Below are 16111 nucleotides of genomic sequence, written 5' to 3'. Positions count from 1 at the left end.
GTCCGAACCAGCAACTACCTCCCCTCCCGTTGACTCGCGTCACTGAAGAATATCCTTAGTTTAAAAGCACTGTACAAGAGAAGAGCAACATATCAGACACAAGTTCGCCTAATGCATATCATCAGGCAATTAGCAATTGCAAGCACATGTCTGCACACCACAGAGTGCTCTCTGTGGCCAGTCCTTTTATTTCTGGTTAACCTCAGTACATCTGAGCAGGACACACTGTGGTAACCAAGCATAGAGACGCCATGCTCTTGACGATGAGCTAACTTTGCATTTAATGATCGCGGATAAGTGCAGAGAGCTCGGCTTTAAGTCTGTCTCCGTGTGCCCCCGGCAACTAGTCTCGGCTGTCGTCTGATTTTCACCCAAAGTCAGCTGGGATACGTGCCATCGAAATAAATGGATGGACGTATCTAGGTTAAGTTCATTTTTTGAAAAAAGGCGTTATTTGTCAGCTGTTTACAATGCAACTATTTTGTCTTTCAGGTCTTCCCGGATTCCCTCTAAGGATCTATTCGTCCCTGTTGGAGACCCTCTCCACCCCCCGCACCCAACAGCCATGGCAGATGACGCGGACATGCGCAATGAGCTGTCAGACATGCAGCAACGTGCTGACCAACTCGCCGATGAGGTGAGACCGAGCACTGGCATTTATCGATGTGCGGTGCTACCTTGACTTCGGCAGCCATTTACGAGTTTTGCGAGTCAGGAGTCGCCGCTCCGCTTTGGGATGCGGGCCAAAATTTTGGAAAGTTGGAGTGACTTTCAGATATGCTGCAATATCCACCAAGGGATAGATTCAAATGTAAAATTTAAAAAACAACAACGTTTTTCTCAGTGGGAAACGGTGAGATGTTTCTTGCCAGTAATGCTCATGAAGATTAGGGTGACTAAAATAAAAAACCGGGACCCTACAATTTCACTGAAAATCAAAAATACAATAAATTCTCACCAGGAACTAAATAAATTCAATCTCGAGTCAATCTGGTGACCGTTGGTTGTGTTATTACTTAAGCGAAGGCTAATTGCTAAACAAAAGGAAAACATTCATCAGCGTCGTGCGCATGCGTGCGCAAGCAAGCGCACCGGGCCTTGGTAGGACGTCTCGACGGGTAGGAAGGAATTTCACAACACCGGGACGTCTGGTCACCCTGATAAAGATGATAACCACCATCCACTAATGTCATTAACCTCTAAAGTAGGTCATCCAGCGTTGCCATGGCAATGCCGTATCATATTTTCCTCACCAAAAGCCAGTGTACCATCTCAATGGAACACAAAAATTGTCACATGATGTTCCTGCCTCGCCTCTTGAACTGTATTACACGACCGGACGGACTTTCTCTTTTTTCCGTGTAAGACTGAGATGAGGGATTGTTTTCCTGTTCATGGATCTGATATTCATGTATGCGCTTGACCTTGTGAGTGTCTACATGTGGGTGTTTGTTTCATCATAGCAAGAAAAGCCTCAGTGAAGGCCTGGAGCAGGTCACCACTCCCCCACTTTCACATATGACTCACGCTGACAAACATGGGCAGAATATTGAACATTCTCAAGAATAGGGCAAAATGGTGGAATCGTCACGATGATCAGTTGCAGCTTGAGTTGCTTTCGCACACACAAGAGGAAACATGTCAATTTCACATTTCGGAAAACCAAATCGACGACGTCATTCCCTTGATTTCTTGATGTTGTCACACGTCTTTTGAACTTGAGCTTGTCGTGTGGTTAACGACATCCAATTGAAATAGAACGAATTAGCTGCACCTCAAATAAGATATGAGAGCCAAAGCAGAAATTACGCGGTTGTCGTTGCAGAACTGTATTCTCCTCATACTGAGAGATGAATTCATATTTTTGCCACTTTTCCATCGCTGAATAAGTCACCAAAATTCTTAAATACTGTAATCCACAGGCAGTCTGATTTTATTTCGTAACTCTTGTTTATGAATGACTTTGCGGACTCTATTTTCACGACCGGCGCAACTCTAGTGACACACATTTTTAAATCCGCACGGACGATTATGAAAAGAAGTGCTAGCAATTTCACAAGCACGCAAGCCGGTGTTTTGAAAAAGGGGGGGGCGGCGCCGTTGTGGCCATGAACACTGCCAACTCCATTCCCCTCCAATCAAGCGGCTCCTCTGATTGCCTTTAAATGCGGCACACGCGGCCGGTGTGGCAACAGATAACGGAAGCTGTACCATAATTAAATACAGAATGAGTTACAGGTTATGACCATTGGCGACTTACTATATATACGTCCACAGACCTGATGTAGCTATCACACAGCCCCACGATTGGGAGAGTGCTGCACCCCCCAGAACTGTATGCCGGCCAATGGGATAGTTTAAAAGATATAATAATGATGATGACTACTACTACTACTACTACTACTACTACTAATAATTATTATTATTATTATAATAATAATAATAATGTGTTCAATGAACCCATTTCTACAATGATTTAGAGGATTCGATGTCATATTTATGAATGAATTGCGCCAGACATCCACGCACATGTCCGCGGAGCTCTGAATCTGTCTGCCTGCGCCTCGTTCAAAATTCACCAAAATCAAATTAGACCAACTCTAAAAAAGTTCGACATGGTCTGAGGAGGAGAAAGTTCAGACCGACTTTCGGCTGATCTGCCAAATTCCCAAACGCACAAAACTCAGGATACACCAAAAATAGAGTCCCCGTGTCTTCTGCCATGTGCCTTCCATTATAAAGTTTGACACTAACTGTAATTTTGCTTTCCCCTCCCACAGTCACTGGAGAGCACCCGTCGTATGTTGCAGCTGGTGGAAGAGGTAAAACTAGCTTTCATTTGATTTCTTTCGTTGTGATTTTACTCTTGTGCAGCAGGTTGACGATTTTCCCACACCAAAGTGTCTATGCTTGAGATACCGCAGCTTGGGGCGGCAAATCCTTAAACTGTCTTTTAATTGTTTGCTCATTATGAAAAATAAGCATATGTGCATACGGTTATTTGCTCATGCAACATTCATGGCCAGTCAATGACACTGTGGCAAATTAGGAAGAAAGGACAATGAGTTACCTAAGGCAGATGTGGATGAATAAAGAAAGAAGAGTGAAGAATTAATGAGGAGGCATAAAGGGCGTCATGGGGATCGTCGGGAAGGGAAGATCTGACACGTTGCCGACGCAGATCTCAAGGTCATTTTGATCGTCATTCTACTTCTTACCAGTCTCTGACGTATGAACCCTGAAAAGGATTCAGAAGTCGCACGATTTTCTGTTCGCATTGAATCCTTATTATTGATACACTGCGGCCGACAAAGACACCTTATTTATAAACCAACACATACAGTGACAAAAGGTATTCAAAATACGATTGTGGAAAAGACCCGGGAAGACAAGTTTCCAAATTTATCGGGATGTCACGATATCCAAATGTCACGATACGATAATGAACCTCACGATACGTTAATTATCACGATATTGTGGGGAGGTTGGCGATATATTAAAAGCTCATGATACTGTATAAAGGCTCACAATATTGTAAAAAAAAAAATAAAAAATTTAAAAAAAATTTAAAAATCACAATATTCTGTTTTTTTTGCCAAATATCAGCATTCACAAAGAAATAGATGACCTACAATGCACAAATGGAAAACAAATTGAACTTTTAAACAGATTTGCTGCTATTAATATCGTGACGCGACAACGACGATATATTGTGGCTCTTTTAATATCGCGATATCACGATACTGCTGATAGTGACACACCTAGTATTTAGTGCTTCTTTGAAGAAATGCTGATTCAGACTTTTACGTAGGCATACAGTATACAAATAACCTTTAACCTTATTTATATATGGAAATCTTGGAAATGCACCCTAACAATAAAAATAACATTTTATTGGAATGCTTGCCTTGCAGAATTCCCACAAAATTGTTCCGTGGCGAAAGGCTGATGAAGAAAGATATATTTTGATTCTACAGTATAATAATAGAAATGTAGCTTTCCAGAGCTGGGTGTTAAAATGACATTTGGGCCAGGGGCTCATTCAGTTGCAGCACAACAACATTCTAACTTCTGATTGTCAGCCCAACACAATATTAAAATCTCTGCACCAGATCTTAAAATGAGCAAGACTGTTTGAGCCATTTCTTTCCCCTGCTTGGGATCATGATTACTCCTTGTTCCCCGAGAGGCACATTTCCACGACTTTGGGATTTCTCCTGGCTGTAGACATGCTGAATTACAGAATACTTTATACGCCAGCCTTCCGTTATTGCTCCTTTCTCGCCTCGCAAACATCAACGTGGCTTTCGTTCCAAACTGCTTAGGAGGCACCTGGGGGGGGGGGGGGGTCGGTTGGGTGGCCGTTTTCATGCATGTCAGATTACTTGTGTGTGTATACACCGACACAGTATAATCGTATTCATGCCTATCGGGCCGAGCCAGGTGCGGCGTAGCAGTATGGTGTTGCGGGATTTCTAAGGAGCAGACAGAAAGCGGGATTGCATACAATCAGGTTTCAGTATCCTCCCTTCCAGCATACACAAAGCCAGGACAACCACCTTATAGTTTTATTGATGGATGCATGTGCTGGCTGGGCAGTTTGGATGCATGTCATGAAGGAGTCCGGACCAACAAGGATGAAGGAAACCTTTTTAAAGGGCTCGAAAATGCGTATAAGGAATTTCCATTTCCGTAGTCAAGACAAAAAGGCCTTATGTTGTTGGGATTCGGTATTATTATTTGCGTCATTTGTTTACATGGAGAACTATTGATAGGGTGCATTTCCTCAGACTGTCAGTGTTGTTACCCTCCAGGGAGTTTTTTTTTTAATGTTTTTGCCTAAATGACATTTCCGCCTCGCAATCAAAATGATGCGAATGATGTTGCGGGAGAAAATATTTTTACTAATTGTTAATCGAAACTAAATACTTAAAATATGGAAGATTAGAGCTAAAAGAAATCCCACAAAAATGCTGATCACTTGAAAAGGTGACACGTACACGTCACATTCACATTTGTTGTGGGTGGGTGGCTGGTCCTCAACATTGTTATTGTAATCGGTAATTGTGAAAAATAATCTTTTATCTGAAAATTACACAACAAAGGGTCAAGAGATAAGAAAAAAAAATAAAAACATTTTTTACATTTTGACAAAAATACAAACACAAAAATACAACCCTGAATAAGTGGAAGAAGAGGATCAATGAATTTTGACAAAAACTACAATGCCCAAAATTGTTCATACAGTCGTAATAAATGTTTTTGAATTCATAGTTCATGAGGATGGTCAAGACTAAGGTATGGTTAAGAGACTAATTGAATAACCAGGATATTTTTCAGCAATAAAAATAAATTCTATAGCACAGTTCCAAGGTTGTGGCTTCGACTCTCCGGCCTTCCTGTGCATGTTTGCATTTTCATCAGGTACTGCCGTCATTCTAAAATATCATTAGGTTAAATGAAGCCTCCAAATTTTATATATATATATATATATATATATATATATATATATATATATATATATATATATATATATATATATATATATATATATATATGATGGTCAAGAAGGAACAAAATTGCCAATTTCCTAGCCTATACTAAAAAGTAGCAAAGAGAAATGGTGAACTCTCCAAGGCGTCATAGCCTCATTACTGACCTCTACGCCATTTTTTTTTTTTTTCCCCTTCCTCGCACTACCTTGCTACCGGCCTGCCCTTGGGGATTAGAGCAAAGATGCCGGCATTAGGACTTTGGTCATGTTGGATGAACAAGGAGGTAAGTGTGCAAACAGGCAGATGGCAATGAACTGTTAGAATAGAAAGTATAAATAAAAATGGTAAAATTCTGTAACTATAGTCACGTACTACTCACAACTCAAGTGACATTGTTATTCATATAAAGGAAAGTATTGTTTAATTGTGCCAAAAATGGACTGTTTCTTATATGGTTGACTGATTTCTTGAAGTATAAATCTAAACTAATTTAATTTCTTCCGATTTTACATTATTTTTGCAAGGGGTTTTATTTTTGATGCTTTATTTGACATTTGTTTGCGCTAAGGAATTGTAATTGCCAGCTTCTTTTAACCTTTGTTTCTTTTTAGCAATTCTCTTTTAACGTTTTCTTTGCTCTTTGCCAGGAGCTTTTTGTTTATTTCCATTAGTCAACATAGACAGCAGCTGGACATCTTGAAAGTGCCAAAAACACTAAAACATGTTCATATGAGCCAACCACCACAGTGACAAAAACCTGTGTCTTAACATCAGCATATGTTATCCCTTCTTTGTCTAAAATCTATTTATTTGGTGGAAAGATGATTTTAAACAGGATCTCATATAAATTGACTTTACAATCTAATACAAGTACACAAATCCTTGTGGTTTTGGTGAATTGACATTCCGGATTTGGAAAAAGGACAGTTGAAGAGAAACGATCGATTTAGCTGGTAACGACAAAATATTCCGCCAATCCATTCGCTGCTTTGTAAAATCTCTGGTTACAATATATGGCATGCTTCAGCGCATGAAGAATAATTCCAGAAAGCCAATCTCTGGTGATTCCTTTTGAAAGCATCTAAAAGTATCTCTTAGCTTCCCTGAATGGCTCATAAAAAACATTTTACGTGTCCCATGAAAGACCATTAATTGCATGGACAGGGTCATGAATGCTCCGATTGGTCCTCTGACCCTCCGTGTGTCAGCATGCACCCACGGGACTCCAAAACATTTACGGCAGCTGACTGAACAGCTTTCATTTTGGCTGCCTTCAACACTCTTTAACCAGCATAACATGCTTTGTGCTGTTCCAAATCAAAACACTGAATCACTTAACAACGTCAACCGAGATTGGCCCCGGCACACCCGTGACCCTAATGAGGACAAGCAGTGAAGAAAGCGAATGAGCAGATGTACCGCATACTGTATGTCTGCGTGCCAACCAGGGATTTTACAAATCTGAATATAGTTAATTGATGGGTGAGCTCCACAATTCACATGCTGTCTTTAATCACTAGTCAGGCTGGAAAATCTTTGCTCTGAACAGTCACCAAAGCACCGTCCACATCATCATGAGCAGGGTCTTGAAATCCATAAAAGCTCTCTATAAATGCATTATGAAAGTGTCAGAGGGCGGCCATTTTGTCACTTGCTGTCGACCGAAAATGACATCACGGCTGCTCAGGTAACAACCAATCGTGGCTCGGCTTTAGAAAAGCAGGTGAGCCGTGATTGGTCGTGACCTGAGCCCTGAGTAGTTGCGATGCCATTTTCAGTCAACAGAAGTGACAAAATGGCCGCCCCCTGAGATGGCTAAAAACCGGTGGATTTTACTGCTTAACTCATATTCCACAAACGCAATACTAATCAGAAAGCCGTGTTTAGAGTAGAGAAGGCGCATAGAACATATAGCAAATAATTTTCGGGGGGATGACTTCCACTTTAAGCTAAATTCCCTTGATGCAAGTGATCTCTGATGGTTAGCTTAAGCGGTACTCCTACCAAACAACTCCGAAAATTCTGTTTAGACAATAACATTTCGCATAACACATTGACTCTTAGTAGCAAATCGCTTCATTTGTGCTCCAACCCGAAATCTAACTCTAACCAAGAAAGCGCGTCCATCTGCCCCGAAATGGAGTCCACCAATGAGAATTTCCCGACCCAAACCATACGTTCAGCACAGATATGGGTGAGCATCCCTATGACACAGCTCCACAGTACACACATGAACCCAGCTGACTCAGTTGCTGCTCATCATAAGTCATATTTGTGTCAATCAGCCAATGACATTCATTCCACTACTGTCATCCCTTTGTCCTGACCAGAGCAACTCGATCGTGTTGAAGATGGCATGAACCATATCAACCAAGACATGAAGGAAGCCGAGAAAAATTTAAAAGATTTAGGGAAATGCTGTGGGCTTTTCATATGTCCATGTAACAAGTAGGTACTGACAATGTGCCTCAAAGGTTGTCACATATGTGGTGGCGTCCAGTTTTTCCTCCTTTTTTTTTTTTTTCTTTTTCTTTTTAAATATAATTTATTTATTTATTTTTGTTCCTACTTTCTTTCGTCACAGTGAGTGTCTGAAGTTATTGTCTTCTCTCCTTTGTCCTCTATCTCTCTCGCTCTCTCTCCCTCTCTCTCTCTCTCTCTCTCTCTCTCCTCGTGCTTCGTTCTGTGGGGGATAAATGACTTGCGTTTAATCAGAACAACTGGAGCGCATCGAGGAGGGAATGGACCAAATCAATAAGGACATGAAGGACGCAGAAAAGAATTTGAACGATCTAGGGAAATTCTGTGGTCTTTGCTCCTGTCCATGTAACAAGTAGGTGCTGCTTGCCTGCCTGCCTGCCTGCCCGCCTTTACAAAAATATGAATTTCTCCATTAGGAACATTGAAAGCACTGGCATGATTCCAGCCGTCAGCCAATAGTCTGCTCTGCTCCAGCTGCAAAAAAAGGCATCAGTGCCTTCCACATCCATTCACACAGGAGGCCATGTTTGCCGTTTCAAAGACCATCTCGGACACACTCATATACTGCGATATCAATACATTCTTAAAGGCCAATTGATTTTGTACACCTGAACGATCAGGCGCAATCATCGTTGGGGTTGCAGATGATGCAAATGCAGCGGCGTCGCTTTCGAAGTGAAAATTGGGCTTTTGAACATTTTTTTTTTTTTATATTGCGAAAAGTAGGGAGGGTATTTTTTTGCACATATGTGCATATATTTGCGAACACCCATTTGTTAGCTGCCTTTCATTCAGAAGCAAGTCCCAAAGGACAAGAAACCATTTTTGGGAACTAAGTTAAAATGAATACCAGATTTTTTAAGTTAAATTCAAAAAGTCAAATTTAAGTTAAGTTCCCTTTTATTGTGTTGATGAACCAGAAGCAGTTATTCTCAAATTGAGTGCAATGTTTTATTACCATTTCAGTAACCCATTCGTCTGGGTCATGGGGAAGATGAAGCAAGGAGGCAGAGTTCCTCCATGAACTGATCAACAGTCAATTGCTGAGTTAACTTATTACATCACATATATGTCTCTGAATCCGTCACTTGGAGGCATCATTAAGAGAACCTTGAAAAGGCTCTGAAAAGACATCTTCTCGGCTTCAATTTACATTGATGAAGTGGATAATGTGTATGGAAATAGAACTGCCATCAAGCAAGAGTCCAGTCCTCCGCAAAAGCTCCCCTCCACTCAGCAAAGGTCTACCAGCAAGTGCCTCTTTCAAAACATGCTAAGCTAAGCACCCTTTCCTCTCAACTTCTACTTGGGAATCATCTCCATGCAGGTGCAGCCATTCCGAACAGTTGTCTTTATCCCTTTCAAGAAGAGGAATTCGTTTTGTCAGCACGGTTGCACAGCGATAAAAGCCCCGGCGACAGCAATTGTCGAACCATAAGGGCGGGCCTAAAGAATCTTGGTACTCAGATCATTTGAAAATGTTCGAATTCGGTGATGTTGCTACCAAATTGCCCAGGATAGCGTTTGACTATATGAAGCTTCTCCTCATCTGCATGATCTTAAACACCGCCACGCCACACTAACATTCACTAGATGCTCACCTTTTTGCAGGCAACAAAACATTTTGTTTTTTGAAATTCTTATTTACTTTGCCCTTAACACCCCCGTCCCGCCCACTACTACTAGAATGACATGGAATGACTTGCGAGCATGATCCTTGGAATGCTCATGCATGCATGGCAATGCAACTCATATTAGCATTGCTGCACGTGATGATGCTAAGGTTATGATGCCGATCATGACATTGATGTACACTATATGATGATGATGACGATAATGATGTACATGTATGTACATTTGTATTTTATATAGGATTCAAAAAGTGATACACAGCCTGGGGAGGTCGTTGATTTGAAAGGGGACACTCTATGAACAAAAATATCGCAATGCCTGACTATTACATTTACAGAGACTTGGCAGCTATATTTGCTTACACTCTACTGGAACGAGTTTAGAGGATTGTCTGTGGGAAAAGATTTGTTCATTCAACCAAAATAACAGTGAGATTAGAGATGTCGGTCAAGGGGGCCTCGCTCCAATGTACTTTTCTGATAGGCCCAAAGGTGTTTGCCGGGGTTGAAGTGGCGGTTCAAAAGTTCATTCATGCCAAACTCATCCAACCGCGTTTTGATGGAGCTAGCTTTGTGCACTGGGGAACACGCATGCCGGACCCAAAAAAAAAAAAGTTGTTGAAGAAATGGAGAAGCGTTTATCATGGTCAATAATCTTATAATCTATGCCAGACACTGAAAGCGGCACTTACATCCGTAGATTTGTGTTTGTTCTGTAAAAGCATTACATAATGCTGTTGTTTTTATAATGCCCTCGGATTCTGACTGTCGACATGTCATTGGTGATGGATTTTGATTGGTGGATAGCTCATTTTAATAGATGGAGTTTTATTTTGCCACAGTGCTAATCTAATCACCTCCGCTGATTAAGCGCCGTTTACGGCATCCATTCGACGGCGGAGAAAAGGCCGGTGCATCTTGGAATGAAATGAGACGATGAAGAAAAGCAGACAGATGGGAAACAACAAGTACAAAAAGAAAGAGAGTGTCAGGAGGTACTGGCAGCCAAGTGAAGCCTTGCCTCAGTCCAGTTCTATTAATAAAAGTCAAGTAGGAGGCTGAGTATTCGCCATCCCGCTTACTCAAAGCAATCATTTTGCAAACAGTATCACTCCACAAAAAACGGGCACTAAGGCTAAAATGATTAATATGCATAATTATTAATACTTCATTCAGAGGTGTCAAACTCATTTCTGACTTCGAATTAAACATTTGGGTATGTAATAAGTAAATGCAAGGGCAGTTGTGTGTACTTTATGTATGATGAGGTGTGTATGAGGGGATAAAATTGTAGAGGATCCTTGCATATTCGTGGTTCACGACCCGTGAATTTGCGTATTCGCAGATTTTCTATTTGTCGATTTAATTTCATTTAATGTATTTATTTAAACGTATTTATTCAATTTATTTTTTAAATGTATTTCCAATATTTTCAAATATTTTTGTTTGCTTTTTTGTCGTTTTCGTGGAAAACGCATGTCGAATGTTTCTCAGTGTTTTTTTTTTTTTTTAATTTTTAGAAATAATTTTTAATAATTAAATGTTTTTCCCCAGTGCATATCAATGAGTGTGAAATACTGTACACACAGATTTTCACTATTCAGTCACAACGGCCCTCTGGGGGAAACAACTACCATGTGGCCTGCCACCAAAATGATTTTGACACCTCTGCTTTATGTTGTTAAACAATCTTAGAAGTTTTAGCTAATATTACTGAGATGGCTATTTGTCTATTGGAAGATAAACAACCAATCGGTTAGCACGTTTTTTTTCTTTTCATGAGCACTGATGAGCTCACAAGAAGCTATTCAAAATTTTATTTCAAAACATGCCAACAACAACATCAACTGCTTCTTAAGAATGCAAAATCAATCCGACAAAATACTTTTTAAAGAACCTTTTAACAGACAAGCCTGACACAAAACAAACCAGTTAGAACGTACGCCCGGTTGTGATGTATCGTGAAAATGACAAAACCATGCTCCTACTATCACTTTCCGCTGTTTCTTTGATTGTTTAGCGGTATACTAGATCATGATTTACGAAATAGAGTGAGGCAACACTGCCAAAAGCGCTCTGATGGCACATCTTGTTAGCACAGCTCTATTTGTCAGTACACACTTCCTGTTCAGACAGACGCTGGGTGAGCATCGATATCGTTATCGCACGCCTCACCGGTAATTAGGCACAAAGCTTTTCCAAAGGTGGTAGTACAGAAAACGGTGGTGACTGATGCAAGGAGGGGGGTGTAATGGGGAGCGACCTCCAAGAATAGTACATGGAACGTCATGCGTTACTCTGTCGACCTCCTTCAGTTTATTTCTTTTTTTTTTTTGTTGTAGTTTTGATTTCTTTTCCTGGTTTGTTCTCCGCATTACTGTCGTCCCCCCTCTAATGATGTGACAGTCCCGTACACTCTATGTTGTTGTGTCTCACAGGAGCTCGTCTCCTCTCTGTTATCTGTCACATTGGGAAAATCACCTCTGGGACTCGCGGAGGGATTGTTATTTTTGCAATAACATGGAGGTGCCAATGGGACGGTTACAAGCGGTTGCTGCTGTTAAAATGCATTCCATATATTACAAAACTGCAGGTGGCACTTGATAGCATGTAAAGCACTTGCAAGAGATAGTATCACTCGCATTGCTATTGTGTAAAGAGAAAGCTTGCGCCTTCCGAACCCTACCAGTCCATGCCTGCAATGCTTTGCTTGACTTAGTCTAGTCTCCACTAATACTCATACATGTATGTGCCCAATGCATGAAATCAAGTCATTTGATATTGATTTGTAGAGAAATACACCCTCAAAGCCACGGCTCTCTGTGTTGATTAATTTGACCAACGGAAAGCCGGCCTGGTTGAGGAAAATGATGGCGCACTCCATCAGAATGTCGCGTAACTGTTCTTCTTCATCGCCTTCGCCGGCCAGAATGAAGAGCGGCGCCAGCAAGGCCTGGGGGAATAACCAGGATGGAGTGGTGGCCAGTCAGCCAGCCCGTGTTGTGGATGAGCGTGAACAGATGGCCATCAGTGGGGGTTTTATTCGCAGGTAAGGGGAAGTCACAGGAAGCTACTTATTCCAAAATTTGCCTTCTTCCGTAGTTCATATCTACTGTATGAAACTTGACAGCACGCATGTAAAAACATTTGTTTTGCATTGCGGTGGTAACTCGAAGGCGGTACAGTTCAGAATCCAGCTATGGCTATTCTTAAGATTTTTAGAGGTGGGGATTGGGGGATTGTGCTAAACTGAATTGTAACCCGCAGTCTGTCCGTCATTTAGTCCGTCGTTTAGTCCGTTGGTCTGTCAGTCGGTCTCCCCCCCCAAAAATCGGAAAAACGAACTAACGGTCCATCAGTGACTGATGACGATTACACTGACGGATGAAAACACATAGTTCGTCATTCGTTAGTCTGTCATTTTTAAAAAGGTGTCCCGTCATTCGTCAATCGTCAACAAACTGGTGTCCGTCAGTACGACACTGACGGACCGGTCTGTCAGTCTGACAGAATGCCCAAATCTGTGTGATACAAACAATTCATATATACGCCCAATTTGTTTTTTGTCCCCAGGGTAACAGATGATGCCCGGGAAAATGAGATGGACGAGAACCTGGAGCAGGTGGGTGGTATCATTGGAAACCTGCGCCACATGGCTGTGGACATGGGCAACGAGATCGACACTCAGAACCGCCAGATCGACAGGATCATGGATAAGGTAACAAAAACACACTGGAGGAAAACACATTTTTGTACATCATCAGAATTATCGATAATAATGTATCTTGACAAATTAAAATGATGCACTATTTCCCTAAATTGTCTTATCTTGACACGCCGGCTGTACTAGCAATAACATTTTAGATCAAAAGCCTAAGGCTGCATGTCATTTGGAAATACTCATTTCAAAACACTCTTTAAATTGCTATCAGATTATAATTATATGGGCAAAAACACATTTCCTAAAAGGCTCCTGTATAATCAATATATTCTGTATAATCAAAACAAATTCACCATACAATACAGACAAAAGTACACCTGCATAAGTGTAAGTGTCTTCTATGACGACTTACTGATCAGTTGTGATGAACCTGAGTTTTGGGTCTCTGTTGTGGTTTTATTCCAAAGGTGTTTGATTTGGTTTAGGCTAAGGCTCTCAAGTTCTTCCAAACCATTTAACACATACAAGTCTGCCTTTATGTATGTTGATTTGTGTACTGGGGCGCAGTCATGTTGGAGAAGAACACCTTATCATGAAGTTACAATCATCAAATGGGTCAAAATGTCTTGGAAGACGAAAGATCAAGATGCAGGGACCGGTCCGTCAATCGTCACTGACGGACGCCCCACTTTGCTGACGATTGACGAATGACGGGACGCCTTTTAGAAATGACGGAAGTGGGTTTTCATCCCTCAGTGTAATCGTCACTAATTACATCCGTCAGTGACGGATTGACGGTTACAATTCGGTTCGTCACGAAAAATGACGGACTGACGAATGAGGGACGGGTATCACGGCCGTTGACAGATGACGAATGACGGACCAGCAAAATTGAGTAAAATGCCTGAAAAAATGTGAGATGTTTCACAATCTTACTTTCAGTTTAAGATCTCACGTTAATAAAAGTCTTCCATCAGCATCCCCTCATAGGATCATGAAATAAAAAGAAGAATCATATTGCAGTGTATTAGCCCATGTCTCCTCCCCCAATGGGCTTTGTTGTGCATCGGCCAAAACCAACACAAACCCTCTCTGTGCTCTTTTTGCTCACCCAGGCTGATTCCAACAAGACCAGGATTGACGAGGCCAACCAGAGGGCCACAAAGATGCTGGGGAGTGGCTAAACACCCCGGCCCCAACGAGCATGACCCGTTCCGGTGTACGGCGCCGCACGTCATCAGACGCCGACATGCTTTTATCATGATATTGACCTTCTAGGTTTGCACACATGCACATATCACCTTCCCTCCCCATTGTAAATGTCGTTCTGTGTGTTGTTTGTCGAGCTTTTTCAAGATGATTGTCCTCGTAAAATGATGATTTCTTATACTCCGTACATCATTCTTTCCAAAGGTTGTATATAAGTGATGAGTTCATGACGCTCTGGCTCACCTGTGAAGTTTTTATTCTCTTGAATATATATATATATATATATATATATATATATATATATATATATATATATATATATATATATATATATATATATATATATATATGAGTACACTGCAATGGATGGCAAGTATATAATAGGAATGCGATACAAGCTGTTTTGTTTTGATTCTTCCCTCTTTTTCAGTATCTCCGCATCGTCGCAGTAAAACGGTTTCATGTAGGCTACTGTCACGCTCCTTATTTTAGTGTTTTGTCACAGCAATAGGGAGATGACCGATGGCGAGTCATGATTCGCCGAGTTGAAGAAGATTGCAAACAGCACTTACAATCATCAAAGGAAGTCGCTGGTCCATTTTCCACCGTTGCAATCATACTGAGTTTACTGTTTAGACAATGTGCAACTAGATTCTCTGTAGCTGTATTAGGCATTTGCATTCCAAGTGATGTGAATTGTGCGTTCTCTGCATGACAAATGGTAGATTTTAGTCTTCTAAATAAAACCTGTCTGAAAAAATATAATATAAAAAAAGGATAACACGGCAGTAGCGACTTGACAAAAACGCATGCTCAGTATTAGGACACAGTTGATCGTTCCATTCTTCCCTGCAAGTTTGCAATAGTGCCACTCTTTCTGTCTTGATATATTTACTGACTGTGACCATCTTGTTGTAAAATAATGCAAAAGGGATCAAAAAAGTGAGATGAAGATGACAAAACAAAGATTTGTGGTCGTATTGCAAAAAACAAAACAAAAAAAAAAACAAACAAAAAAAAAAAAAGACCTGTTTTCTAAACGATTATGCAGTTCCGTGATGAGGATGTTGATTAAGTGCTGAAAGAGGAGGACTGGTTGTGTACTGTAACATAGGTTTTGGATGCTCTGAAAAAACAAATAAACGTTTGCAATGTAAAGCAAAGGCGCATATTTCTGAGAGACCTTACTTTTATAAGAAGACTGTACCTGTAAGTTTATTCTCCCCGTGTGGTTTGTTATTGGTAAAAAAAAAAAAAATGACAATGTTGATGATAACTATACACTGAAACAAAAAAGAAAACATTAAGGGTTTTTGTTGCTTCTGTACTTTAGAGCTATGCATACCAAATCTCCAAAATGTCCCTTAGTTAGAGTAAGGTGATGAAATACCCAAACCTGAATGACACGATAGAGTCAACTGTGAGATTAATGTCCTCAACGCATGTTATATTAAAACAACTCCCTCTCTGTATCTTGTCCGTGTGTAAAGTGGTGGACATTTTGTAGCTAGCTGAATTGATTAAAAGTAATCAACCCTGGTTGTACCTGTCTTTTTCTTTATTGCTATCATTGAAACCCTCAATAGACAAACAACAATATCTCTAAGAAATGTTTCAAACAAATATATTGTATT

At 40.7% G+C, this 16111-nt stretch overlaps 1 protein-coding gene across 2 annotated transcripts in view; it reads left to right on the top strand.

Moving 5' to 3' along the window:
* Positions 1–16016, top strand: part of snap25a (synaptosome associated protein 25a) — a 30373-nt gene extending 14357 nt beyond the window's left edge. The window contains exons 2-8 of one of the 2 annotated variants that reach the window (XM_086018667.1): positions 493–637; positions 2781–2822; positions 5730–5778; positions 7826–7943; positions 12537–12656; positions 13181–13325; positions 14384–16016. In XM_086018667.1, coding sequence (XP_085874793.1) covers positions 566–637; positions 2781–2822; positions 5730–5778; positions 7826–7943; positions 12537–12656; positions 13181–13325; positions 14384–14452 — 615 coding nt within the window. In that variant the 5' untranslated portion in view covers positions 493–565 and the 3' untranslated portion in view covers positions 14453–16016. Of the gene's footprint in view, positions 1–492; positions 638–2780; positions 2823–5729; positions 5779–7825; positions 7944–8210; positions 8329–12536; positions 12657–13180; positions 13326–14383 lie in introns of both variants that reach the window. The other variant, XM_086018666.1, reaches the window with a different exon arrangement.
* The last annotated feature ends 95 nt before the right edge of the window (positions 16017–16111 follow it).

Source organism: Filicampus tigris, chromosome 20 (genome assembly GCF_054856515.1).
Source record: "Filicampus tigris isolate MCC_2025a chromosome 20, RoL_Ftig_1.0, whole genome shotgun sequence".
NCBI classification, from domain to species: Eukaryota; Metazoa; Chordata; class Actinopteri; order Syngnathiformes; family Syngnathidae; genus Filicampus; species Filicampus tigris.
This window is presented reverse-complemented; position numbering and strand designations above follow the sequence as displayed.